This window comes from Tenebrio molitor, chromosome 6, assembly GCF_963966145.1.
Source record: "Tenebrio molitor chromosome 6, icTenMoli1.1, whole genome shotgun sequence".
Lineage (NCBI taxonomy): Eukaryota > Metazoa > Arthropoda > Insecta > Coleoptera > Tenebrionidae > Tenebrio > Tenebrio molitor.
In genome coordinates, this window is record NC_091051.1 from 4,045,210 (window position 1) to 4,070,463 (window position 25,254).

At 35.8% G+C, this 25,254-nt stretch overlaps 6 protein-coding genes and 1 pseudogene across 7 annotated transcripts; all 7 read left to right on the top strand.

Moving 5' to 3' along the window:
- Window positions 1–1,791: 1,791 nt before the first annotated feature.
- LOC138132654 (transmembrane protein 62-like) lies at window positions 1,792–4,903 on the top strand. 2 transcript variants are annotated; one of them, XM_069050246.1, is made up of 10 exons: window positions 1,792–2,147; window positions 2,195–2,444; window positions 2,492–2,951; window positions 3,003–3,158; window positions 3,318–3,588; window positions 3,640–3,721; window positions 3,771–4,018; window positions 4,066–4,349; window positions 4,399–4,521; window positions 4,579–4,903. In XM_069050246.1, exons 1-9 carry the CDS (start codon window positions 1,974–1,976, stop codon window positions 4,472–4,474), a joined length of 2,001 nt encoding a protein of 666 aa, XP_068906347.1. In that variant the 5' UTR covers window positions 1,792–1,973; the 3' UTR covers window positions 4,475–4,521; window positions 4,579–4,903. The 2 variants fall into 2 exon arrangements, with proteins under 2 accessions (XP_068906347.1, XP_068906345.1); XM_069050244.1 differs by having other exon boundaries at window positions 4,399–4,903.
- A 151-nt stretch (window positions 4,904–5,054) lies between these two features.
- LOC138132655 (general odorant-binding protein 19d-like) lies at window positions 5,055–5,945 on the top strand. The gene is made up of 6 exons (XM_069050247.1): window positions 5,055–5,225; window positions 5,277–5,361; window positions 5,408–5,496; window positions 5,548–5,668; window positions 5,722–5,792; window positions 5,848–5,945. The coding sequence occupies exons 1-6, from the start codon at window positions 5,175–5,177 to the stop codon at window positions 5,878–5,880; spliced, it is 450 nt and encodes a 149-aa protein (XP_068906348.1). The 5' UTR covers window positions 5,055–5,174; the 3' UTR covers window positions 5,881–5,945.
- Window positions 5,946–6,596: 651 nt separating this feature from the next.
- Window positions 6,597–8,102, top strand: LOC138133054 (juvenile hormone acid O-methyltransferase-like; annotated as a pseudogene).
- LOC138133102 (juvenile hormone acid O-methyltransferase-like) lies at window positions 7,832–9,952 on the top strand. The gene is made up of 5 exons (XM_069050907.1): window positions 7,832–7,962; window positions 8,440–8,778; window positions 8,829–9,033; window positions 9,079–9,124; window positions 9,170–9,952. The coding sequence occupies exons 1-5, from the start codon at window positions 7,832–7,834 to the stop codon at window positions 9,421–9,423; spliced, it is 975 nt and encodes a 324-aa protein (XP_068907008.1). The 3' UTR covers window positions 9,424–9,952.
- Window positions 9,953–10,321: 369 nt separating this feature from the next.
- Window positions 10,322–19,632, top strand: LOC138133103 (juvenile hormone acid O-methyltransferase-like). Its single transcript, XM_069050908.1, has 8 exons — window positions 10,322–10,713; window positions 13,819–14,184; window positions 14,235–14,515; window positions 14,568–14,737; window positions 18,561–18,574; window positions 18,622–19,008; window positions 19,054–19,340; window positions 19,395–19,632. Exons 2-8 carry the CDS (start codon window positions 13,820–13,822, stop codon window positions 19,577–19,579), a joined length of 1,689 nt encoding a protein of 562 aa, XP_068907009.1. The 5' UTR covers window positions 10,322–10,713; window position 13,819; the 3' UTR covers window positions 19,580–19,632.
- A 112-nt stretch (window positions 19,633–19,744) lies between these two features.
- Window positions 19,745–20,873, top strand: LOC138133051 (juvenile hormone acid O-methyltransferase-like). The gene is made up of 3 exons (XM_069050845.1): window positions 19,745–20,195; window positions 20,251–20,537; window positions 20,585–20,873. The coding sequence occupies exons 1-3, from the start codon at window positions 19,828–19,830 to the stop codon at window positions 20,809–20,811; spliced, it is 882 nt and encodes a 293-aa protein (XP_068906946.1). The 5' UTR covers window positions 19,745–19,827; the 3' UTR covers window positions 20,812–20,873.
- A 1,235-nt stretch (window positions 20,874–22,108) lies between these two features.
- LOC138133052 (juvenile hormone acid O-methyltransferase-like) lies at window positions 22,109–23,365 on the top strand. The gene is made up of 3 exons (XM_069050846.1): window positions 22,109–22,644; window positions 22,721–23,007; window positions 23,055–23,365. The coding sequence occupies exons 1-3, from the start codon at window positions 22,277–22,279 to the stop codon at window positions 23,267–23,269; spliced, it is 870 nt and encodes a 289-aa protein (XP_068906947.1). The 5' UTR covers window positions 22,109–22,276; the 3' UTR covers window positions 23,270–23,365.
- Window positions 23,366–25,254: the final 1,889 nt, after the last annotated feature.

Here is a 25,254-nt window from a genome sequence, read left to right on the forward strand (position 1 = left end):
TTGGACTGATGAGCCTTTGGCGAATTAACAGGACAGGTCATTATTGTTCGATATTACTGTAAGTCCTGAATAGATGGAAGAGTCCCAAAATCGAGAAATGTTTTGAGAATATTTGGCAGCACTCAGTTGCCCGTCAATCTTCGTGGGTCATCAATCTATATGGCCACTCGAGATCTCATAACACTAAAGAAATATTTAATTATAAAGATATGGACACAAAACAGCAGTATTCAGCAAACAATTTTTTATTAATATAAAATATTTACAGCTTTTGTAAAATATAATACATACAATATTGTCAGTCGAACCAGAGGTCGAACATAAAACGCTCACTAAAATAAAAGTTAACGCTTTTTGCTCTTCGTTTGTTAAAAACATTATATAATTTTCAATCTCGTTGAACTTTGTTTCTAGGGGTAGGTACTGCTATTTTTGGATGGGCGATTTTATTGCGCCGCTGTTTAAAGCATTTCAGGCTGCGATTTAATTCTGTCAGTGTAGTGCCAGCCTTGCACAGTTCCTTTTCGAATATTGACGGTATATTTTCACGTTTCAGATCTTTTGGATTTTGATTAATAATCTATCTAGAAAATGAATTTCGTAATTAGTGGTAACCTAGGCTTAATTCAAAAAAACGTCACAGCTAACTAGAGGTTACTCCAGTTAGGCCCGGTGTTTCAGTCGTGGGTTAAACCAAATAAAAATGGTTAACTATTAAATTCCCTGGTTAGGGGTATTTTGGTGTCAGGTTGGTTCCAATCAAGGTTAAATTTAACTGGAAAGTTAACCCAGGGGATAAAGGTGGGTTAACCTGCTTTTTTTCGGTTAGACATGCGCATTACTCGTTCTGGTATTAATGGGGTGCCAAAAGTGCGGTGCAGAATTATTTATTTTTCTATTTTTGCAAAGTTTAATATTAAATGAAAGTTTTAAAATGAACATTCGTCGAAGATCCAAAAATTAGAGTTTGATAGGTATTACATATTTATTTTTACTTGAATATATATTTTTATTATACCGTGTGAGCAACAAGTACTGATTGAGTTGGCAATAAATTCTGGTGATTTTTGGTGACTTTTATGTCATGTTCCAACGAGAAAACCATTTTATTAATAAACGATCACAAAAACCAAGAGTTTTAAATTTGAAATGTATACCAGCTGTCAATAAAACAAACCGAAATAGGTACAATTCAGTCTTCAAAATTTTATGTAAATTTTTTTTTGCCAACTGAATCAGTTATTGTTGCTCACCTGTAGTTTACAGTATTGAAAAGAATTATTTTTTGTTAGTAAAAGATTATTTTATTTAATAGTATGTGTGTATGTAGTACCTTGTGTTTCAGGGTTTATTAATTTTTATATAAATTCTGATTTTTCTCTTATTAAAAAGAGCTAGAAGATTAATTATTTTTATTGTTACATTAATGAAACATTAAGTATTCGTTTTTTAATATACATATCTGATCCAAAAGTCGGTATCTGTTGTAAAATTCCATTATAAAAAAATAAATATTTTTGAATAAAAACACCTCTCTTTAACCAAAACAACTCTACACGATGTTCATTTATTATTTCCACAAGTGACTACACTAGAAAATTTCAACAGCTAAATATCGGAACCACACTTTTGTTTGCCATCGTATTATTTCCTACTTCTGGCTCCACGATTAGGCCTCTTAAGTACATAAATTTGACAATACAGTCGTTTTTGATTTGAAATAATCTGGCAAAATTCACGATTTTCTGTAACAAGCGCCCCCTGACGGCAAGTAGCTCAACTGGTAATCTGTCAAATTGTTTTTGACATTTGACGTCGTCGAATTGTCAAAGAAGCAATAATGAGAAATATTTAAAATTCGTTCGGCAATCGGCAAGAAATTTGTAATAAAATTTTCGTGTGTTGAACCACGAACAAACTATGAGCAGTAAAGAACAAACAAGCCGGGTTTACTACTGGAATTATTTAAAATCATGAGGATATCCAAGGGCACAATAGTGATTTTAGTCTCGATGCTGCTGATATCAATATTCCTCGCAAACGTTGTGAACTTGCTGAGCACTGACGGAACCAAGACCAAAGCACCGAACAAAGATAATTACATAAGAATCACCGACTCAAGTGACCATTTATTGTGGTTTTTACAAGTAGGTGTGATGTAACCATCGACCCTCGTTCACGTCGCTTTTTCCAGATATCCGACATACACATTAGCATATTTCAAGACCCGTTTCGCATAACAGACCTGAAAGATTTTTGTTTTCGTACTCTCGACGTGATCAGACCACCTGTAGTGCTGGCTTCTGGTGATCTGACTGATGCCAAAACAGCAGACAGTATCGGGTCGCAACAGCTGGAAAAAGAATGGCAATACTACAGAAACGTACTCAACGAGTGTCGCGTCCGCGAAAAAACCGTCTGGCTTGATATTAGGGGAAATCACGGTAGCTAATGTGGCACCGTCAAACATAACCTCAAATTTGCATTTCAGACAATTTCAACGTGGCAGGGGCGGATTCCAAGCAAAATTTTTTCGTTAATTACTCGATGCAGGGGCGGCACCACCCCCGTTCCTATATGCACCAGATTTCACAGGGTTCCGAATTGTATTCATTCATAGGTGTGGACGCGTGTCTTGAACCGGGACCGCGTCGCCCCTTCAATTTTATAGGAAAACTTGACTCGGCGGAAATTGACGAAATCAATAAGTTAATCGAAAGAAGTATAGAGAGGGGGAGCAATTACACAGTTTGGTTTGGCCATTTTCCCACTTCTTGTATTTTAAGTACTGGAAGTGAAGGAGTCAGAAGCCTGATCAATAAAGATCCCAAGGGACTGGTCTACCTCTGTGGACATCTGCACAGACTTGGCGGCCTTGTCCCGAAAATGTACACTCTACAGAAGTTTGGATTCCTGGAGCTGGAACTTGGGGACTGGAAGGATAACAGAGTGTACCCCCTTTAGTACCGAGTCGCTTGTTTGTTTTTATTTACAACTCGTAGGTACCGACTGCTCGCGATCGATCACGGAATGTTGTCTTTCGTCGATGTGCCCCACGGGGATTGGCCAGTGGGGCTCATCACCAACCCCAAAGACGCTCTGTTTGTCAATACGGCAAAAGAGAATATAGAAAGCATCAGAACTTCCACCCATATAAGGTGATTGAGCGCCAAAGAAAATTTTTCTATTGAATGCACTTAGCGTGCATTCTGAATTACTTGCGACCCGGCAGATGGCGCTCGATATGTCAACAAGCGCCATCTCGTGGGAAAAACACTTAATTGAATTTACCAGATTATTTTTCAATTTGATTCTAGAGCTTTAGCCTTCTCGTTGGGTGAGATCGTGTCCGTGAAGGTGCGAATCGACGGCGGCAAGTGGATGGACTTGTACAACGTCGAGGGGCCCCTGTACGTGCTGAAGTGGAACCCCAAAAAGTACTTTTCAGGTCTGCACACCATCGAATTGCAGGTGAAGGACGCCCACGGTAGAGAAAACTCCTACTCGCAACCCTTCGTCCTGGACGACACTCGTTTGTCATTCAGTCTGTTGTCTCGAATAGCTTTAATGACCGACGCTAGCACTATCGTACGTACTTTTCGCCAAACTGGACAAAACAATTGATTCGACAGTTTCCAGTTCCGCGTCATGTTCGTGTCGACGTTGATCATGTGCATATTGCCCTTGATAGTCTTGAGAATCCTCCACAAGCTGGTGGAAGGTAAACAATCCCCTCGTATCGTCACTCTAACTGTTTTGCCTACTTTAAGAAAAAAAGTTGCATCTCCCTCGACTGCGAGGCAACTGTTGCAAACTGTGGCTGCGCAAGTTCTGGGTGATGTCCACAGTTGATCGACTCTTCTGGCCTGTAATCTTGTACCCCTTGTACTTATCATTCGGGCCTTGGTCGATCGGCTACCTGGTGGAGGACCATCTAGGCGTGATTTTCGCTTGGGGGATTTTCGTGAACGGGTCTTACTTGCCGGGTTCTTTCACTTACGCTTACGGTTTCATCCAGGTAATTAACATCGGCGCCTCCGCTCCCCTCTAACCGGTTGGTTACAGTTGGTAACATTCCAAGTACCCCTAACATTCATCCTGGCCCACGGAGTCGACCACAGCTTCCACTACAAAGTGTTGAACGCGCACAAGAAAAAGTCCATCTGCGGACACATCGGCCTCCACTTGCCGTTCCTCTTGGTCTTCGGTATACAAGTAGAGATGGCGTATTTGTTTTGGTTGGCTTATGGGACTCTGGCTTTCATCTTGGGACCTTTGAGGACGTGGTCTTTGGTTCTAGCAGGGATCTTGTGGTACAACGCCATTTACCTTCCAGAGAGATGCACAAGGTTGTAAATGAAGCGATCGGGAAATTGTTTAACTCACTTTTTTTTGCAGGAAAGCTGCAGAGTTGTTGCAAATCGTGCCCACAAACGAGCACTACGACACAGGTGTCGATGTCGTGAAACAGTAATACTGTCTCTGTTTCTCTTCTAAATGTACTGATTGTTATACGTCAATGTAGTAACTGTAAACAGAACATCCAGACTGTTTTTATTTTGTTTGTTGGTTTTTTAGGTAGCCATACACACCGTGATAACAAAAAATACGTGCAGGTTGTCTCTTCGTCGCTTTAAAAAAATTATCGTGAGACTTGTGCAATATATTCGTAATTTATTCTTAGACAAATTCTGTGTTTGGCTCTTGTGATAGTTTCGTTAGTATTATTCTTCTTTACCACTTTACTTTCTTCCATTCCCACCATTTTAAATTTTAGTAGACTAGCAAGTGAAGAATATTTTTATATATCTATACTCTACTCAACCTACTAGTGTTGTGTATTTATTTTTCAAGCAATACTTCTACTTAAACGTCAACTTATTAAATAAATACTGCAGCAGTTCTTTGTCTCTTAATCCACCCAAAAACAACAAATTTTGACCAAATTATTTTGTTTCTAGTTCTCTGTCGCAATTATGTGTCATTAAATTAATCATTTGAGAGTACCCATTTGATAATTGAGGAAACAAAAACTGTTATTTGCACGGTTTCGTAACCAAATTATTAAATAAAACTTGTATTTTGGCCTTGCATCCGACCAACTATAAAAGAAATTTGGTAAAAAATTAACAACAGTAACAGTGTAATTGCAAGAGTTTAGTTGCTTGACAAAAATGAAATTTGCGCTGATTTTATTTTTTGGGGTGGTAGTTTGCGGGGCTGAAGTGAGTGTAGAAAAATAAATATTGACAGACTCCTTGTTGTTTATTTTTTAGTTTGATAAGGATTTGGTGATGAAGTTTATTCAAAAAATTAAAAAAGTCAGTGACGAATGTACGGCCGAAACTCACGCGAGTCCAGGTATTTGTATTTCGTTTTGAAACGCGACTCTAAATGTGCCTTTCAGAGGACATCAAGGCTCTCTTGGAGCATAAAATTCCCGAGTCGCACGAGGGTAAATGTATGGTCTTCTGTTTCCACAAACACTTCCACATCGTGAGTGCCAATCTGTAAAATGATAATTATACTTTTGTGGTGCGATCGTAGCAAAACGAAGACGGTTCGTTGAACAAAGCCGAAACTATAGCGTCTCTGGACCCCATCAAGGAGCACAACCGCGAAGTTTACGACAAAGTAGTAAAAGTGTTGGAAACTTGCGCCGATACAGGTTTGTCGTGTTCTTCTTTTTGACACTTTGCGTTTATCTGTGGTGGATTTCAGCCGCGACCGACAGCGACCATTGCATCTACGCGACAAATCTAGCTGACTGCGCAATTCGTGAGGGGAAGTCTGTAAGTCTTCGCTCCGGAAAGATACCTAATTGTGGGGTTAACGAATTTGTTGCAGATGGGACTGGATGAACTCTTGGTTGTCGAATAACAAGGTGATTTAGTTTGACGTTTTGCAGTATTGTATATTGTCTGAATAAAAATATACTTAACGTTTTTTTTTAAATTTCATACTGTATCATATTAGCCGTGTTTACGTTAATAATTAGAGTCCGGTAAATGAGACTTTACGGTACTGAGTCCGGTAAAAATTTTACCGGATTTAAATGAAATAATCAACAAAACAAACAGTTGCCATAGATACTCAATTCATAGATGCTCATATTCTGAATTCGGAACTTTGTTTTATAATTTTTTAAATTGAAACAATGATTTAGTGCCTACAGTATGAAATAAAACGCATTATGTTATACGTCCGGTAAACTTTTACAGTAACTCGTCTCAAAATTCCAGACTCGGCTCCTTCGTCGCCTCGTTCGGAAACATTTCGACTCGTTTCTGTAAACATTGGTTTACCGAACTTATAACGTAATTTACTATTTTTTAATTTAACATGTCACACCGAATCTGTCAAAGCTGCAGTGGTAAAGGAGAAATTTACTTGTCTTACAAAATGTTGGTTGTCTTTGTTTTCAAACCTCCACTGTGAGTGCCGGTTCATTACTAAAAAATGTTGCCAATTGTTGCCTTAGTGTAAGGCCGCCTTTACGATTTAAAATACACTCAAAACATTAAAAAAGGCAAGCAACCAGTAATACATGTGCAAAATCATTGCATTGGCTTCTGGGAACCTTTTATTTGAACGCAATTTAATATTGCACATTTATTTAATGCACAAACCTGTAAGTACATGTTTGTCTGAGTTAGGATGAACGTATTTTGTGGTTCTAGTTATTCTTACTCATTGTTAGTAGGTGATTGAGAAAAAAACAAATGGTAAGTAACATATTGTTTACAATCAATTTGAATAACTAATCGCTGTTTACATAACTTATATGTAGATTCTCATATTTTGTTTATTATTTTTGTAATTGAGTCATCACATATAAAAATATCAACAACTATATACCTAGCAGTGTCACACTTGATGATCCTTGTTATCTTATTGAAATTATTTTGAATCGAGAAACAATTTTCTCTTCTTCGACGTGATGAACAATCCCTCACTCTACTCAAAAAGTAACACTTTGCAAAGAATCGACGCAGACTGGGTTCTTGCTAACTACTTCCACTTGATAAACTGGGAATACTAGCGACGCCATCCTTGGACGTGGGTGTGGGAGACGACGGCATCTTATCCGACATTTTGATTCCCAAGTTGCCCCCAAATTTTAAAAGACTGACTTGTGTAGACGTCTGCCAAGATATGCTTCTCTACGCTAGAGACAGGTGCAACAACTCAAAATTGGAGTTTGTGCTTTTGGACATTGGGTCCACACTCCCTGAGTCATTCCACCAGCAGTTCGACCACATTTTCTCGTTTTACTGTCTGCATTGGGTGCCTGATCAAAAGTAAAAGTTGTCCCTTAGCTCTCGAGAAATTACAAATGGATGGATTTTAGGCAAGCGATGGGGAATTTGTTTGACATGCTGAGACCTGGAGGCGCCATGTTGTTGAGTTTAGCGCCCAATCATTGGATTTTCGATATTCACGAGAAGATGGCGGAATCGACAAAATGGCGACGTTATATGGACGACATTCAGACATACAGTTTGCCGTACCGGCATTGCGCCAATCCTGCCAAGAAGATGGAAAGACATTTAAAGGAGTCAGGATTCACGGAGTATGTTTGCGAGCTGGTGGACCGGTCGTACACACATCCGAATTTTTTTGATTTTTGGAGTAGGTCGAGGATTAGGAGTCCTTGGTGTCAGGATTATTTTGGTATTTTTTAGAGTGGACCTCCATTGTTAACACGGATAAAATTTGTTTCTGATAACAAGAAAGTCAAGAAAATCCATGTAAAGTATCAGATAAATATGTTAGCATCATCCCTTAGTTCATCCCTACTCTTCCGATGCATCATCCTCATCAGGCGACTATGACTCAGTACAACCCGTACGAGGCGGAAGTATCCGATGCTGGCTCGGAGTCCCCGAATCGCCTTTTCGAAGAGGATAACTTCAGTCCTCGTCGGATCATAAGACCAAAGACTGACTACTACAATCATTGGTGAATCATTGTTTGCATGACATGTAATAGAGAGCTCGGTGTGGTGTTTGGGCGGTTCGAACTCTTAATAAACGTTTTATTAAAGCCTAGTGCTAACAAATATTTCTTCTTTTTTTAATAAACGATAATTTTATTTCTAACAGTTCTTTTATTAACAAATATTTTTGGAAACGTCTGCACAACGCAACACTGGATTTAGAGGAAATTTTCCACTTTTGAGCACGAACAGATTTGTTGCTTTTGAAAAGCAAGACAAAACAATCAAGTAAATACTTAAATAAAAACCTTGAAATCTTCATTTTTATTATTTAACGATATTTAGTGCGCAGTCGTATTCTGGGTATGTATGTCATACTGATATTGACCAACAGTATTTAGATCTTATTTCCAAATATTTATGATGAGGTTCAGTTTATCGCGAAGTGCTTTTCTATCTTTGCAAAATGAACGACACCGTTCTCTACTCGAGTAACAAACTAACAACGCTTCGCAAAGAACCGATACTGTTTATGCCCTCACCGTTTGCGCAAATCTGCTGAAATGGAAGAACAATGAAGATGTGTTGGATGTCGGTACAGGTGATGGCGGTGTTACTTCAGATATTTTGTTACCGCGGCTCCCGGAAGATTTAAAAAAACTCGTGTGTCTTGACGTGTCCGAGAAAATGGTGGAGTTCACGAGAGACAGACTGAAGCACAATTCAAAAGCTGAGTTTGTTCAGATGGATATTGCTACCAAAGAGATTCCCTCAGAATTGTTCGAACGTTTTGATCACATCTTCTCATTCAACTGTCTTCACTGGGTGCCAGGAGACAAGTTCGTAGACAGTCTTGCAAAGACTTAAAGTTAGTGTGGCGTGATTTTAGACACCTCCAAGCTCTAAAAAATTTACACAAGATGTTAAAACCAGGTGGTCAACTCTTGGTGACGATTATTTCCACCGCAGCAATGTTCGATATTTACGAGAACATGGCACGCGACAAGAAAAGGTCACCGTTTCTCAAAAATGTCCAAGATTACCTACATTTCTGTGTTATCACGAGTCAGAAGATCCGCCAGAAAAATTGGAAAGCTATTTGACACAAGTAGGATTTCTTACGTATCTGTGCCAACAAGAAAATCGCGTACACACTTACTCGGGTCTTTCGAGTTTTTGGAGTAGGTGAACATTTATGATTTGTCTTGGGTGATGGTTTATTTTTGGCAGGTTGGGCCAAAGCTATAAATCCGTTCGTTCGGAATTTACAAAACAATCTACAGGAGAGCTACTTTCAAGATTACTTTAAGGAATTGAGAAAACACGATAAGGTCATGTTTGAAGTAGAGAACGATAAAGAAAAGGTCCATTTATTTTACAGCTTTCTGGTGGCTTGCGCTTCAAAGTCTTCAGTAGAAGATTCCAAAAGTGGTCTGTTCTCAGGTGTTGGGCGTGATGCTCTTCTTGTAGATTCTAGTGATTAATAAATTTTAAAACGCTTAAAATTAGTGCTCTGTGATGCTGGAAGTTGCACAACAGAAAACCTTTTCTGATTGGAAATAAATATAATAATATCAACGAGTGGTCTAGAATTACTACCAAAAATGTCTAGAACCAATTCTTTTTATTCTAGCTGAATCTATTTTTCATTGATTGTTTATTAAGAAGAATGGTTTCAAATTTTCAAGGCCACACCATATGAGTAAGAGTGACTGCTCTATAATTTTGTTAATTTTTTATTCATGCAAATTAACGTAGTGAAATTGTTCAAATTGAAGCCATTCGAGATAACAAGTAATCTACATATAATAAATAAACAACAATTTCTTTGCAATAAATTGGGTTAGTTAAAATTTAAATGGTGAAAATTGCATACGAATTTTTGAAAATAATTAGGATAAAAGAAGAATTTGCCAACAGAGCTTAATTTTTTAAGTGAGTAAAAATGGTGTTTTTTTTCCTTTTTTGCTTAAAGTGTTCTTTCAAATAAATAAAAATAAAACTGTTTTTCAATTGACTAAATTAATTTCGATTTTGTAGATTTCTACTGAAGCTGACACACTTACAAAGCTTCATGTTCGATTCTGCATCTGAGTCATGTCTGAATAGTATCATTGTCTAAGTAGTCTACTTAGACAATGATAGTATATTTACAGAGTTTCTATGAGTGATTGACTGATCCAGCTTGCTATGAAAATTTGTCAAATTTTGAATGTGCCGCTTTAATAATAAATAAATTCGGTAAATTCTAAATGTTACATTTTCAGATTAGGTTGTTGGCTAAATCCTACCCTCACAAATTTTGTTTAGCTCTAAAAGCTGACCTATTTACAATTTGTATTGAAAAATACGACTGTCGGTGTTTATTATCTGTAATAAAACGAATATAAGGAACGAAAACTGAATTAAAAAGCACCATTAATGCCAAAAGTAAATAAAAATTGGGCATCTGTTTCAAAAAGGTGCCTTGACATTTATACTGGATCATTATAAATTATTGTCCCATCACAGTTGGCGTTGAAAACGCATACAAATTTTGGATGTGCCGCAGCCTCGCAACGTAGACAGATTTCCACTACCGCCGGTAGCGTCACCAACGCCTACTGCGATGGGACAATCATTTATAATGACCCTGTAGATACCCTGTAGAAGAATTGAAATCGCTGTATGTCAAAGGGTACACTTATAAAAATGCCAATTAAATAAACATTTTAGTATTGATACTTTGTTATAGGTACGTAGTGCTTTGTATGTAGTACGTAGTGAAGGTGAAGGTAAAAAAGTTGCTTCCATTTTTGTTAAGTGTTGAATCCTTTTGAGGTGTTTTTGATTAGATTCAGCGTCTATCAGAAACTATCCTAAATATCAATAGACACATTTTGACAACGATCAAATTGCAAAACATAACAGCCTGAACATGAACCAGATAATTATTATTTTAGTTTGATAAAAATGACTTTCAGTGTAGCATTGGTAGGAAATTTTTATATAAAATAGAGTAAATATATTGGAATACAAAATGGTTGTCGACGCAGTTGGCCATGAGTATGCACACCGGTCTTTATTCGATTTACCTAGTTACAAAAAAATAACTAAATATCAATTTTGACAGTTTGAGGTTATGATCTACAAGAAATGACAAGCAAAGTATAAAAGTGAATAAATTTTAGTTTGGTTGATGGAAAATTATTATCAATTCATTCATAGACAACTACTTGAACATACAGTGCGCCCAGAAATGTGGTAGCAACTTTTACACAAAGTGTCACAAGATGGCACTTCCGAAAAGTCAAATTTGTTCAATCTTGCAACATTCAATTTTTGAATTTTTTCAAAAGAATATGTAAAGGAGGTTTTCCGAACAATTTTTACCCCCGTTTTGTGCACTAAAATTTGTCGAGATGTTGCTCGAAGGGTTCAGTTATTCATTGAGCATAATGGTGGTCAATTTGAATATTTTCAATAAAATTTAAATTTGAATGTTTTATGTTTGACAATTCTTGGCATTTATTTATCTCAATTTAGATAGCGGCGTTGCACTGACCTCTATAACATGGACTGCGTGTGCAGTGGTCCCTGCCACAGTAAAAGTGAAGCTACAAAGTCGGCCATCTTTGTAGTCTCACATTGGAAACTTTTAGTTTTACACCAAAATACTGTTGGCAGCAGATTTAGTGACATCATTCTGTCACTCGTTCTGTTGAGTTCCCTGATTTCTTATTTGTGATTTTATTCGTGATTTCTGTAAATTTGGTCACAACAACAGTTGAGTTATATTTAAATCGTCTCCATCAACGAGCACGATCACATCTGTCAACGTCAAATGTCAGTGAAAAGCAGGACAGGATTCAGTTAACTAGGGACAAAAAGAAAGTTACTAAAAATTGAGACTAGCAATATGGCCGACTTTCTGCTTCAGTTTTGAAACATAGCATCTTCGGTCCATGTTATAGAGGTCAGTGCGGCGTTGCCATGCATAAAAAAGGTCTCTGTAAAAAAGTGTCATCTTGCGGGACCAATCGAAAAACTTGCTACCATATTTCTGGGCGCTCTGTATTAATAATAATCTAAATGACATGGGGAGAAATAACAATTGTTTATAATAATCATCAAATTCTCTGATGTTGGTTTTTTTTTTTGGTCAGAAGCGTTATTTATTAAGTCAACGAATATCTAAAAAAAAGGAAATCACAAGGCATTCGTTAAAATGTTCTTGATCTTGAGGTTTTTTTGACAATTGAAATGTAAACCAAAGAACTCCAAATTTACCATAAATGGCCGTACTGCCAACTTAAATTTGAATTTTCAAGGCCAACTGCATCGACAACTATTTTGAAATCTAATACTCTCACCAAAATAAAATCTTTATTAAATTTATTTTAAGATAGGCAACCAACAGTGACCCTCCAGATGACACCAAAATTATTAGCCTTCCTATGATTGTAGAAAAAATTTAAACATTTTATACGTTTGGTACACTTGTTTTCAAAAAAATCGCGTACACCATTTAAATCAAGTAAGCAATTTTTATAGGTTTTTGTATCGTTTAAAAACAGACTTTTTCTGACATTTTGACAAAAGTTATAACACAGGTTGTCTTCATTTTTAAATAATTTTATTCGAATATTGCATTAATATTTGGTCGTGGCGCCGTTTGCATTTCCTTTTCCTGTTCAGAAACTTTTGTTATTGGTATAAGTGTCATAGTATGACGTTCATAAAAGCAAAATCACACATGTAAATAATAGGTGTACGCGATTTTTTTGAATACAACAGTACAATAGAAATGCAACATAATTATGGTAATATGCGGTCAATATCAAATACTGCAATGAGCATCTGACAGATCTCAAATTTATCAATTTTGACAGTTCATAGTTTTTTTTCAATATTACGACTGGTTGTAGAAAAAATAGTGTATACAACTCACATTTAATGGCTATTAAGACACTCGTATTCGTTACGACACTCGCTTACGGCTCGTGTCTTAATTTTCATACTCATGTTTTAATATATTTATTTTATTTTTTAGTAACACGATATTGTTTCTTTTCGTCATAGATACAGATTGTGAAAAACAACTCATATCTCCCTTGGGATTTGTAAAATTTTTTTGCCCTCCACATTGTTGACAACAAACTCATGAGAACGAAACTATAGCAACCACATATTCACGCAAATATTTTTAATAAAATTTTAACTTTTAAGTACAGAGACTAAAAAATAAAATATTGTATGCACCACGGGAGATATTCATGTTTTTCCCCTCGGTTGACTTATAATTCCTCGGGCCAAAGGCCCTGGGATTATAACCACGTCAACCTCAGGGAAAAATCATGTTCATATCTCCCTTAATGCATAAATATCTATTTCACTTTAGTATAATTGCATGATAACTCCTAGGATACGAAATACGTAAACATGTCCATAACAACCGGGGAATAAAACAGGGCGTAATAAAAATAAGCGGGCGTAATGAATTCATAACGCCATCATCAATTCAAAATTGCCATTTTTTTTTTAAGAACACGTATAGTGAAAAATAAAATCTTGTATGCACCACGGCGTCACCGAATGATTACGCCCATCGAACGATATCCATCATCTCTCGGGCTTTAGCCCTCGAGCTGGATTCATCGTTCTCCGGGCGTAATCATCGTTGTAACGCCCTTGGTGCATAAATAGCTATTTCATATGTATATCAAAGTTGAGGGCATCAACAATTATAACAGTTTTGATTATTAATTTTTCAACAAAACATGACCCACGATTAAAAAATACTTACCACTAAAAATAATAAATAACAAATATTGCAAAATTCTTGAGATAATGCTGTCGGCGTAGTAAACATTTTTCACACCATTTAACATTTACTTCAGAATGAACGACCCTTCGCTCTACTCAAAAAGCAACTCTTTGCAAAGAACGGACGTAATCTGGATCCTCGATAATTACCTCAACTTGATGAAATGGGTCACCGGGGACAAAATCTTAGACGTGGGTTCGGGCGATGGCGGCATTCTCTTCGACATCTTGATACCAAGACTACCACTAGAATTCAAAAAAATCACCGGCACAGACAACAACAAAAACATGTTGCAATACGCCAAAAATAAATATCGCAACAATCCCAAAGTCGACTTTGTCTTCTTCGATGTGGGGTTAAAAACAATTCCCCAACAACTCCAACAACAATTCGATCACATCTTTTCGTTTTTTTGCTTGAACTGGGTGAACGACCAAAAGTAGATTTCGTATCTGCATCACCACAAAATAATAACGCGCTGGATTTCAGACAAGCGATGCAGAATTTATTCGACATGTTGAAACCTGGTGGCGACATGTTGTTCATCCTCGTTGCTAACCATTTGGTCTTTGACATTTACGAGAGCATGGCGGAATCGAAGAAGTGGGCACCTTATTCAGGCGATCTTTATAGACACATGACACCTTACCAATACTCTCTGGATGCTGCAAAGATCATGTCAGAGTATTTGAAAAAAGTGGGATTTGCAGATTACAAGTGCCAGGTTGTGGATCGATCATTTACTTATCAAAATCTTTCGGTTTTTTGGAGTAGGTGCAAGATCAGATTTGATTGTTTTGAATTTATTTTCGACTGCTTTAGAGTTTGCCTCGGCTGTCAATCCATTTCTTAAAAGAATTCCCCACCGGGAACTCGACGACTACAAAAGTGACTACATTGAAGAAGTGAAGAAACACAAAAAGGCGAAAATGTTTTATGACAACAAACAAGAGGAGAATATTTGTGTGTCGTATAAAATACTTGTTGTTTTCGCTAAAAAATAAACAAGAAGTTCACTGATTCTTTAAGATATCAGCTTCAGTTTATTTTTACAAATAAACAATTCCAAATAATTTGTCTGGTCTTTTATTTTGTCTCCAGTTTATCAAATATACAAGTTAAATGACTCGATTTTCCGATTAGCATATCCTTTCCTGTCTGGTGCTATTATTAAAAAAAAAAAATAGACAAGTAGAATAGACAAACAAAAACTTGTTAATTTTTCAATTATCATTGTTAATCTAACGCCGCCGAAATCGTTGCATGTCAGAGGCCACACTGATTAAAATGCTAACAAAAAACGTCATCTGCATGCCTAATAAATGAGGTCCTCGGAAAATGCCCTTCGGTTCCTTGATGAGGGAAGCAGACAGTTATAATTTTTACGTAAATAGACAACACTGTCCTCTACTCGAGTTACAACAACTTGCAAAGAGTCGATGCCAGTGAGGCTCTTGTCGTTTGCAAAAATCTTCTGAGATGGAAAGTGAAGGTGGTGGTGATGCCGTTTCAGACCTTTTGACATCAAGGCTGTTGCAGAAGTTCTAGAAATTCGTGCGTCTCGACTTGTCAGAGAAAATGGTAGAGTTTGCCAAAAAGGAAAAGTCCAAAGGCTGAGTTTGTTCTCTCCACTAAGTGACAGGAGAAAGATGTGAAGACAACTTTCTGTACTAAGAGGATCGCGTCTTTGAAGTAAGTAAAGATTTTACATTTTATCTTAATGTGTTTTTTTAGAAAAGCTATAAATCGTTTGGTATCTGGAGAACAACCAACAAGAAATCTACTTTTAAGTCTGTTTTAAAGAGTGGAGCAAGCGCAAGAAAATTACGTTTGAAGTAGAGGACAATCTAGAAAATAATAAAGTGTACAAACTTCTTAAGGCTTGTCCCTCAAAGTCTCTGCAAAAAAAATCCGAAAGTAGTAGCAGTTCTGGATGATATAATATTTTGAGGTGTTGATGTCACTTTTTTATTCTTTATTTTTATTTTTAAAGGTCGGACGTGAAGAATTATGTAACTTTATTATACCATGTGAACTAAAAAATTAAAAATTCAAGTGTACCATTATTTCTGTAGATCATTTGACAAGTTCTCCAGTAGAAATAATTAAATTGGATTAATTTGGAACAACGTAAAATACTGAGACTTAAACACCGTTCACGTTGTTTTGGCATAATGGGAGGCCATGATTTATTTATTTAACGTTGGACACACTGTTTGATTGTCTGAGTATTCTTCTTTTGCAAACTACAACGTGATCAAGAATGACTGAATCTGTTGGTAACAATGAAAATTTGAATGATTTTGGTACCACTGTAATTTAAACGCATTTCCGGTTGTCAGCTTTGACAGAGTTGACAGGCGAATTTGACGTTTACCATCAAAGGGATATTTTTGTAATAGCATAAACATACCCGACATAACCTAATTTTTTTTTAATGTCGTGTCAAGTTAAAACATCCGGTCAGTGCCAATTATGAAACAGAAAAACACCAATATTTTTCAATTGTTTCATTGCCAACAGACTCAGTCATTGTTGATCACGCTGTAGTAAAACTGATAACAATGCTATAGTCTGTCTCAATTCTAAATTTCCACCAACACTGCATTCTACGTTGGAAATACAACTGGCAACACAGTTTGGTGAAAAATGCGTCAGATTGTATTTGTTAGGTTATCTGTCTTCGTTTTTACAACTCAAAATTTTAGAATAAAGAAAAAAGATGAAAACCCTTTTTAAGATGCAGCGAGTAGGTAGAAAATCAAATTTTAAAAGCAAAATAAACTTATGAACTGATTTTAATGTTTTCGAATCATGTTTACAAAATAATTATATTGCCAACTTTGTTTATAAGAATCCCCAATTTAGAAATATTTTAATTATTAACAACGACAAGCCACCAACAACCGGAAGTTACTCCTGTTATACGATTTAAAATACGATCCAGTGTTACCAACTTAAACAGTCCTTCTTGATCACCCCGTATATTATATTTATAACCTCAAACTTAGAAAAACATGACCTAATTCAACAGACTACCAAATTAAATGTAAAATTTCCATGGCCTCCCATTATGCCAAAACAATGTGAATACACTTTACTTAGGATATTACAAATTTAAATTTTTGTCCGAATATCTGAAAAGATCTAGTCACGCATTTTGTAACGCAATTGTGTTAACTTGTTGTTAACATTCAAACATTTTAATTGTCATTGCTAATACAATACTGTCGAAATTAGTGAATGTCAAAGGTACGCTAATAAAAATGCCAACACAAGCACAGATACTACCTAAGTGAAGGTTTGGAAAAATTTTGCTCGACTATTTGGTGAAGAGCTGCAAAGACAGTTCTTTAATGATTGCGAATGGACAACTCTAGCCTTTACGTCATTTTAAACATTTTAAAATTATTTTTTCTACTTCCAGAAGTGCCGAAAAAACTGGAAATACGTCATCCTCATTGGCATCTTTCAAGAAATTTTGTTGGATTTATCGATTTGTTTTAAAATTTCATGTCATTATATCGGGTGTTCATTTAAATTTATTTTCAAAGTAGACGTTGAAGAGTCGATTGTGAACGGACCACGGATTACAGATCACGAATCAGCTGTTTAAATCTAACCTCACTTTGTTGTGTTTTACTCTACAGGCGGAGGAGTGGTGCGTTCACAATCGACTCTTCAACGCCAACTTTGAAGATAAATTTAAATGAACACCCGATATGTAATAAGAAAACATTGTAAAGTCGAACGCAATCAAACAAATTATTATGTTTGGCATCATATAATCAGCAAATTTAAATTTTGAGTGCTAAGGCAGAACTTAAGTATTAAATTCTATTATTTAGTACATCTAGTTTTGAAAAATGGAGATATTTCAAAAACCAACAGACAGATTTTTGGTAGTATCTTTCTATAAAAATTAAAATTCTAAAGATAAGGTCACCAGACAAATTCAATTGTTTTCAACGCACTAATACGATTCGACTACGTATTTCGGAGTATACAGGGTGTGTCAGAATTTCACCGACAAACTTTCAGGGATAATTCTATGATCAAAAATAAGCATAAAACTCTTAATACATATGGGGCCAAAAACGCTTAGTTTGCGAGATAATCACAAAAAACGTAAAAACAATTACCATCTGAATCCCTTGGATTTTATGGGGTCGTCAATTTTTGTAAATTGTACATAGCTCCTTTTTATGTCTCTACGTTTCATCAATAAATTCCATCCGATTGCTTTTGTTGCTGGCAAAACTTTTTAGTAGATTATCTCGCAAACTAAGCATTTTTGACCCCATATGCATTAAAAGTTTTACGCTTATTTTCGATCATATAATCAGCCCTGAAAGTTTGTTGGTGTAATTATGACACACCCTGTATATTTGTATAACCCCGGAGTGCAATTATGATCCTCTACTTTACATTTTTAACACATTTTATTTCTTTTTCAGTGTTATATAAATAGGTGTTTTACGCACTGAAAATGGTGAACATGGAAAAAAATACACTTGTTTCAAGTTATTACCATTGTAATGAAACAAATTCACACACCCTTGGACAAATTAATTATTCAAACATACAAGAAGGATGTTTCAACACGAAAATAATTTTTACAACGCAAATTTTCTGGCAGTCTTTATAATATTTCCAGGAAGGCTTACTACGCTTTTCCTTGTGATAGGAATGAAAATATGAATTATAAAATATGTTTGACGTAGGTGCAAATAGGTAGGACCCATTGAAACAATATCTAATGAATGGATATTTTATTTTAAGAATATATTTTCATTTATGAAGAGTTGTCGAAAGTGGTTCAAGGCAAAGCAAATTTTTTCGGGTCCCTCTCTTATAAATTCTAGCACTGAACAAGAGCTTCCTGTATTACCAAAATGAACGACAACGCTGCTCTTTACGCCACCCACAACCACTTGCAACGAACCGACGCCAATTACGCTCTTGGTACTTACTCAAATTTGATAAAATTTCAAAATGATGAAACCGTCTTGGACGTCGGCTCAGCCGGAGGTGACCTCACTTCAGACATCTTGACCCCAAGACTACCCCCAAATTTCGAAAAAGTCATTGGTCTCGACATTTCCGACAACATGGTGAATTTTGCAAACAACCGGTACGGAAGCAACCCAAGAGTTTCCTTCAGCCAGATGGACATCTCTTCCAAATCCCTCCCGTCAGAATTCCGCGAAAATTTCGATCACATTTTCTCGTTCTATTGTCTCAACTGGGTGCCAGAACGAAGGTAGGTGCACAGTTACAATAAAAAAAAATACACAAGACTTTCTAGGCATCATCAAGCGATGAAGAACATGTACGACATGCTGAAACCTGGGGGACAAATCTTTGTAACAATCATCGCAAACACTCCGATTTTTGATGTTCACGAAAACATGGCCAAAATGAACAAATGGAAACCGTTTTTGACAAACGTTGAGGATTATATTTCGGTGTATTATCATACGGAGGAGCCGCGCAGGAAGTTGGAGGGTTATTTGGAAAGAGTGGGATTTTTGACTGATCTGTGCCAGGTTGAGGAGCGTTCGTACACCTATCCAAGTCTTCAGTACTTCTGGAGTGAGTAAATTGTTCAAATTTATTCGTCGTGACAGACAATTCAATTTATTTTAGAATGGGCCGAAGCTATAAATCCTTTCGTTAATGATTTACCTAAGAGTAAGCTCGACAGTTACATCCATGATTATATCAACGAGTTAAGAAAACATAACTTGGTCACTTTTGAAACTGATGGCGCTGGAGAGAAAATTCATTTGTTATATAATTTCCTGGTGGCTTGTGCCTCGAAACCCTTGTAAACTTTTTGTTCCAACTCTTGTAGAAGCTTAATAATAATAATAATAAATATATATTTGTCAATAACAATTCCTCTGCAGATAAATGATTATCATCGAATTACATGAATATCTACGCACTTTGTTGCGTGACTTTTATTAACACGCTTAATCATTATTTGTTGTCCAAGAGAGCATCCAGATAAAAATTATTGTTATATTAATATACACATCTTCAGAGATTTTTCTCTTAGTAATTTCAGAATTTTAAAATGAACAACGACGCCGAACTTTACTCTAGTTACGACCACGGGCAAAAAGTTGACGTCAATTATTTCCTTTCCACTTACTGGAATTTGTTAAAATTGAAGGACAACGAAAACGTGTTGGACGTTGGTGCAGCTACTGGTGATGTCACAACAGAAATTCTACTACCGAGACTGCCAACAAATCTCAAGAAAATCGTAGGTGTCGACATAGCTGAAAATCTGGTGTATTTTGCGAACCACAAGTTCAAACACGTTTCCAAAGCAGATTTCGTAGTTTTGGACATTGGATGTAGAACAGTTCCGGAAGAATTCTACGAACATTTCGACCACATTTTCTCGTTTAACTGTCTCAACTGGGTACCGAAAGAAAGGTAAAAAAGATGGACGCATAACTTGTTTGGACAAGCTTATAGAGTACAATTTCAGACACGAACAAGCACTGAGCAACATGTACGACATGTTGCAACCTGGCGGACAGTTGTTCCTAACAATTGTTTCAGACAACGCGATTTACGACATCTACGAGAACATGGCGCGAGAGAAAAAATGGAAACGTTTTTTCACAACGGTGGAAGATTATGTTTCGATTTATCATCATTCGGTCGATCCTGCAAGGAAGTTGGTAGATTTTTTAAAAAAAGTTGGATTTGTGATCGACGCGTGCAAGCTCGAGGACCGGACGTGGACTTATCCGACTCTCCCCTACTACAAGAGTGAGACAAAATTTTGGTTGTTAATCTTTGTAACTTGCGACTTTCAGATTGGGTAAAATCCATAAGTCCGTTCGTTAAATATTTACCTGAAGATCAAGTCTGCGATTATATTGAAGAGTATTGCAAGGAAACAAGGAAGCACAAGAACTTCACAGTTGAGAATGATGGTGAGGAAAGCGTTCGGCTGAACTACCAGATTTTATTTGCTTGCGTTTCGAAACCCTTGAAAATTTCACAATTCCGCACAAATGGTTTCAGAGAACACCGAATTTAATTTTTTATGGACGCTAATTTTGTATTGTTTTTGTTATAATTATACCTAGTACAGGATTATTAATTATTATAAATGATTGTCACATCGCCGTTGGCGTTGAAAATCCACACAAATTTTAGATGTGCCACTAGCGTCGCAACGTTAGACAAACTAGTAGACAGATTTCCACTACCGCCACCTATCCGCCAATTTACACACGAACTCGTTAAATAAACTACTATTTATGGAGATTAATAAAGTGTGTTACAAACGAAATTTGTTGTTATATTTGCCATACTATCAAATAATATGTATGTATTATTTTGGAGTTTTTCTTCCGTGGGTAAATTCCCGGTGGTGTTGCGAGTCTAGAAAAATAAAACATTTTCTTGACAAGAAACTGCGATAAAATCTTCTCATATCCTGAAAATTGTATATGAACTTTATACAGGTGATTCGAAACTAACGTACCAACTTCTAGCAGTTGTACAGAATACAGTGAGAATAAGAACGTAAAAAAAAAGAAAAAAAATTCTTAGCTTCAATTAAAAGTTAGAGCCTGTTAAATTTAGAAAATTTTAACCAAAAATGTTCTTGAAAAAAAATGGTATTTTGTTCAAGTTATACCAGACAGAGTATTCATTCAATTGCAATAACATTCACTAATTAAATTATTTTTCCTTTGGTCCATTTGCTTTTTTAAAAACCGAAATTTAAAATTTTTGAATTAATCATGTGCTTGTATATGTCAACAAAAAAAATAAAAATTTGGAAAAATAAAAAAAAAAAAACAAAAAAGCATCAGGAGAACATTTTTATATTTTTTTTTACGTTCCTCTCACTCTACCTTACACGATTATAAGGAGTTGGTGGGGTCGTTTTGATACACCCTATATACGAGTACAATATATATACATATAAGACATATACACATATATTGTTTGTATTCTTTGAAAACTAACTACGATTAAATCTGTCATCACCCTTAATTTTCGAAAATTAATTTTTACTGAATTTACTGATATCGATTACAACATTTCATGAATCAGGTTAACTCTAAAAAATACGTAATTGTTGTTATACAGGGTCATTATAAATGATTGTGCCATCTCAGTTGGCGTTGAAAACCCACACAAATTTGGGATCTGCCGCTAGCTTCGCAACCTTAGACAAACTAGTAGACAAATTTACACTACCGCCAGCAGCGCTACCTATCCGCAATGCTAGTCTCACTCATGATATAAAGCTTGCGGCACATTCAGCTAGGTCACCAACGCCTACTGCGATGAGACAATCATTTATAATGACCCCGTATATTGTGTAATCACAAAAGTTGTCCTTTCTTTCTAATTAATTTGTTAGAAAGAAAGGAAGATATCTGACAAGTGGCAGAGGGCATCAGTCAGATAAAGATTATATATACAAATATTTTAAATTTTATCAAAATAAATTCGCCAGTTAAGAACGTAACTATCGTCTTCTGAAAATGAACAACGACGCTTTTCTCTACTCCAACCATGACGAGCTACAAAGAATCGACGCTGATCACATTTTCACCACATTTTCAAATCTGCTAAAGTGGAAAAATAACGAAAATGTGTTGGATGTTGGTTCGGCCGATGGTGGCATCACAACAAAGATTTTGATGCCGAATTTACCGAAAGATTTCAAGAAGCTGCTGGGTGTCGACATAGCAGAGAAAATGGTGGCTTTCGCGAACAACAACTCCAAGAATAATCCAAAAGTTGAGTTCCACGTTTTGGATATCACCAGCCCTAAACTTCCGACGGAATTTCGTCACCACTTCGATCACGTCTTCTCATTTTATTGCCTCAACTGGATACCTGAAGAAACGTATTATACCGACAAATATTCTTACAATTCCTATTTATATTGAATTATAATGAGTTGTTATTTGACTCAATTTTAGACACGCTCAAGCAATCGAAAACATGTACGACATGTTGAATCCAGGTGGACAATTGTTTTTAACAATTATTGCAAACACTGCAGTTTATGACGTTTACGAGAACATGGCGCGGATGGGAAAATGGTCACGCATTTCGGCAAACGTCAAAGACTATGTTTCCATATATCACCATTTGAACAATCCGCAAAAGAAGTTGGAAAACTTCTTGGAGAAAGCTGGTTTCGTCATCGAGTTGTGCAAAACTGAAGATCGATATTATACTTATCCGAGTGTGTCGTACTATTGGAGTAAGTAAAGATTGTGAACGGTTTTGTTATTACGTGATCATTTTTAGATTGGGTAAAATCTGTGAATCCATACATTCAGGATTTACCACCGAATGACATCGACAGTTACACCGAAGACTTTTTGAACGAATTACGACAACACAAAAAAGTTGATATGGAAAATAACGGAAAAGGAAGAGTCCATGTATCATATAAGATTCTCGTAGCTTGCGTTTGGAAGCCATTACCGTCAAAGAACTCGAAAAAGAATGATTTGCGCTAGAAATAAATTGAAGTTTTTCATTACAAGTTGTTTTTATATTGAATTAATAAAATTCTTTATATGTAGGTATAATACATATGAGACGTTTTTCCTTAATATGTACATATATATTTTTTTTTTCACACTTCCAACCGTTCAAGAAAGAGATTTCGTTATTGTTTGTTTTTACTGAAGAGAGAACAAGACGACAAAAAACAATAAAGAACGTAACCCATTTATGTGTTGGTGTTACTTTAAGTAACGCCTCCAAAACATGCGACAGAGAGAAAAAAATCTCATAACGTAGTAGTGTTGAATTTTCTCATGGGCGGTGGCCTTGAAAATATTTGCGCGAAGGCGGAACGATAAACCAGTGAAAAATCTCTAATGAAAACTGAAAACGTCGATTACTTTCAAATTCATACTGATACGAATGACTAGTGATAAGAATAGTGATACGAATGACTCATCATACGTTCGATTCTGTTAGGAATTAGATTATAGTTAGAAAGTGGGGAAGTGAAAATGTTCCAACGAGAAAACCATTTTGTTAATAAAAAAAATGACAAAACCCAAGACGTTTAAATTAGAAATGTATGCTGACTGTCAATAATGTCAATAAAACAAACCGAAATAGGTACAATTCACAGTCTTGAAAATTTCATGTATCACTTTTTATTGCCAACTGAAACAGTTGCTCACCCGGTATTAAATAGAATATCGTTTTTTGGTCGATTTGGTTGAGACAGATATTTGTCATTTGCGGAGATATAGCCCATGAGAAAATCCAACACCTGATTTATTAGTTGTATTTGTCGTAACGAGATATTTTGCAGGTACCTAGTCTAATCTAACCAAAAGATCTTAAAGAAATATTAAGAAACGAAAACAAGAGGGCTGATATTAAATTTGATATTTATAAAGTGTTCACGACTCCACGTACTTAACAATTTTTCTGTCTTGCACCACCGACTTAAATTATCTTGTTATTTTAAGGAATTTTTTGGGTATAAAGATCGACAAGTACACATGATTTTACGAAACTGCATTTTTGTTGAATTGTTTTAAAATTTCATGCTTTACGTCAAACGCAATGTTTCAAAGAGATAAAGTACCTACCCAAGTTCACTGTAGTGGAAAACTAGTGAGAATCAGTTAGATCAAATAATTTTAAGAATTTATATAAAAAAATATGTAAAATTGAGACAAGAACTTTTGTCTTAACCAAAGTCATTTATGAAAAAAAAATACTTTATTTAGAGATGAATTCTTACAATGCATATCTTTGACCATCTCATAGTTTAAAATCAATTAGTTCTCAAAATAGCGATAACAAAAAAAATATTTAATCCCCTGTTTAACAAACAAATAAGGAATAAGGAAACCTTTGAACTTTGTGTCCATATTTTTAGAATGATAACACTGGTTTACACAGTTTATATACCTTAGCTGAAAATTGTAATTTCTTGTAGATTTTGGGGCACTGAGTTCAGAAAAAATATTCAAAAAATTCTATCACGTCAGGTTAAAAAACTATTTAATCTTTAACAATAATAATACAAGAGTAATTCCTAAATCAACAAAATCAAAAATGACCTATTTTATTTTGTTTCTTATAATTTTCTGCATCAGTTTCCCTTATAACAGACCAACAGTAATCCCCTAACATACTTTCATCCCAAAAGCCTTTGTGCTGATCTCCAAAAAATTTCAGATCGTGATGAAACCGCTCGCCCTGCTCGTCACTCGTGCTACCTAAGTTTTCACGAAAAAAGTCCAAATGCGAGTGAAGGAAATGTATTTTAAGAGACATATTTACACCCATCTGGTGATGGGTGCAATAATTGCGGGACAATTTCCCCATATTAGTAATCTTTTTTATTTCTTAAAAATCCTTTGGCAAAATTTTTAAAAGATATCCTTTCAAAGACAAACAGGATGGGGTAGAATTTCTGAATGTAGAATCGACTTTGTGACAGACGAAACATCAGGACAAAGAATTTTAT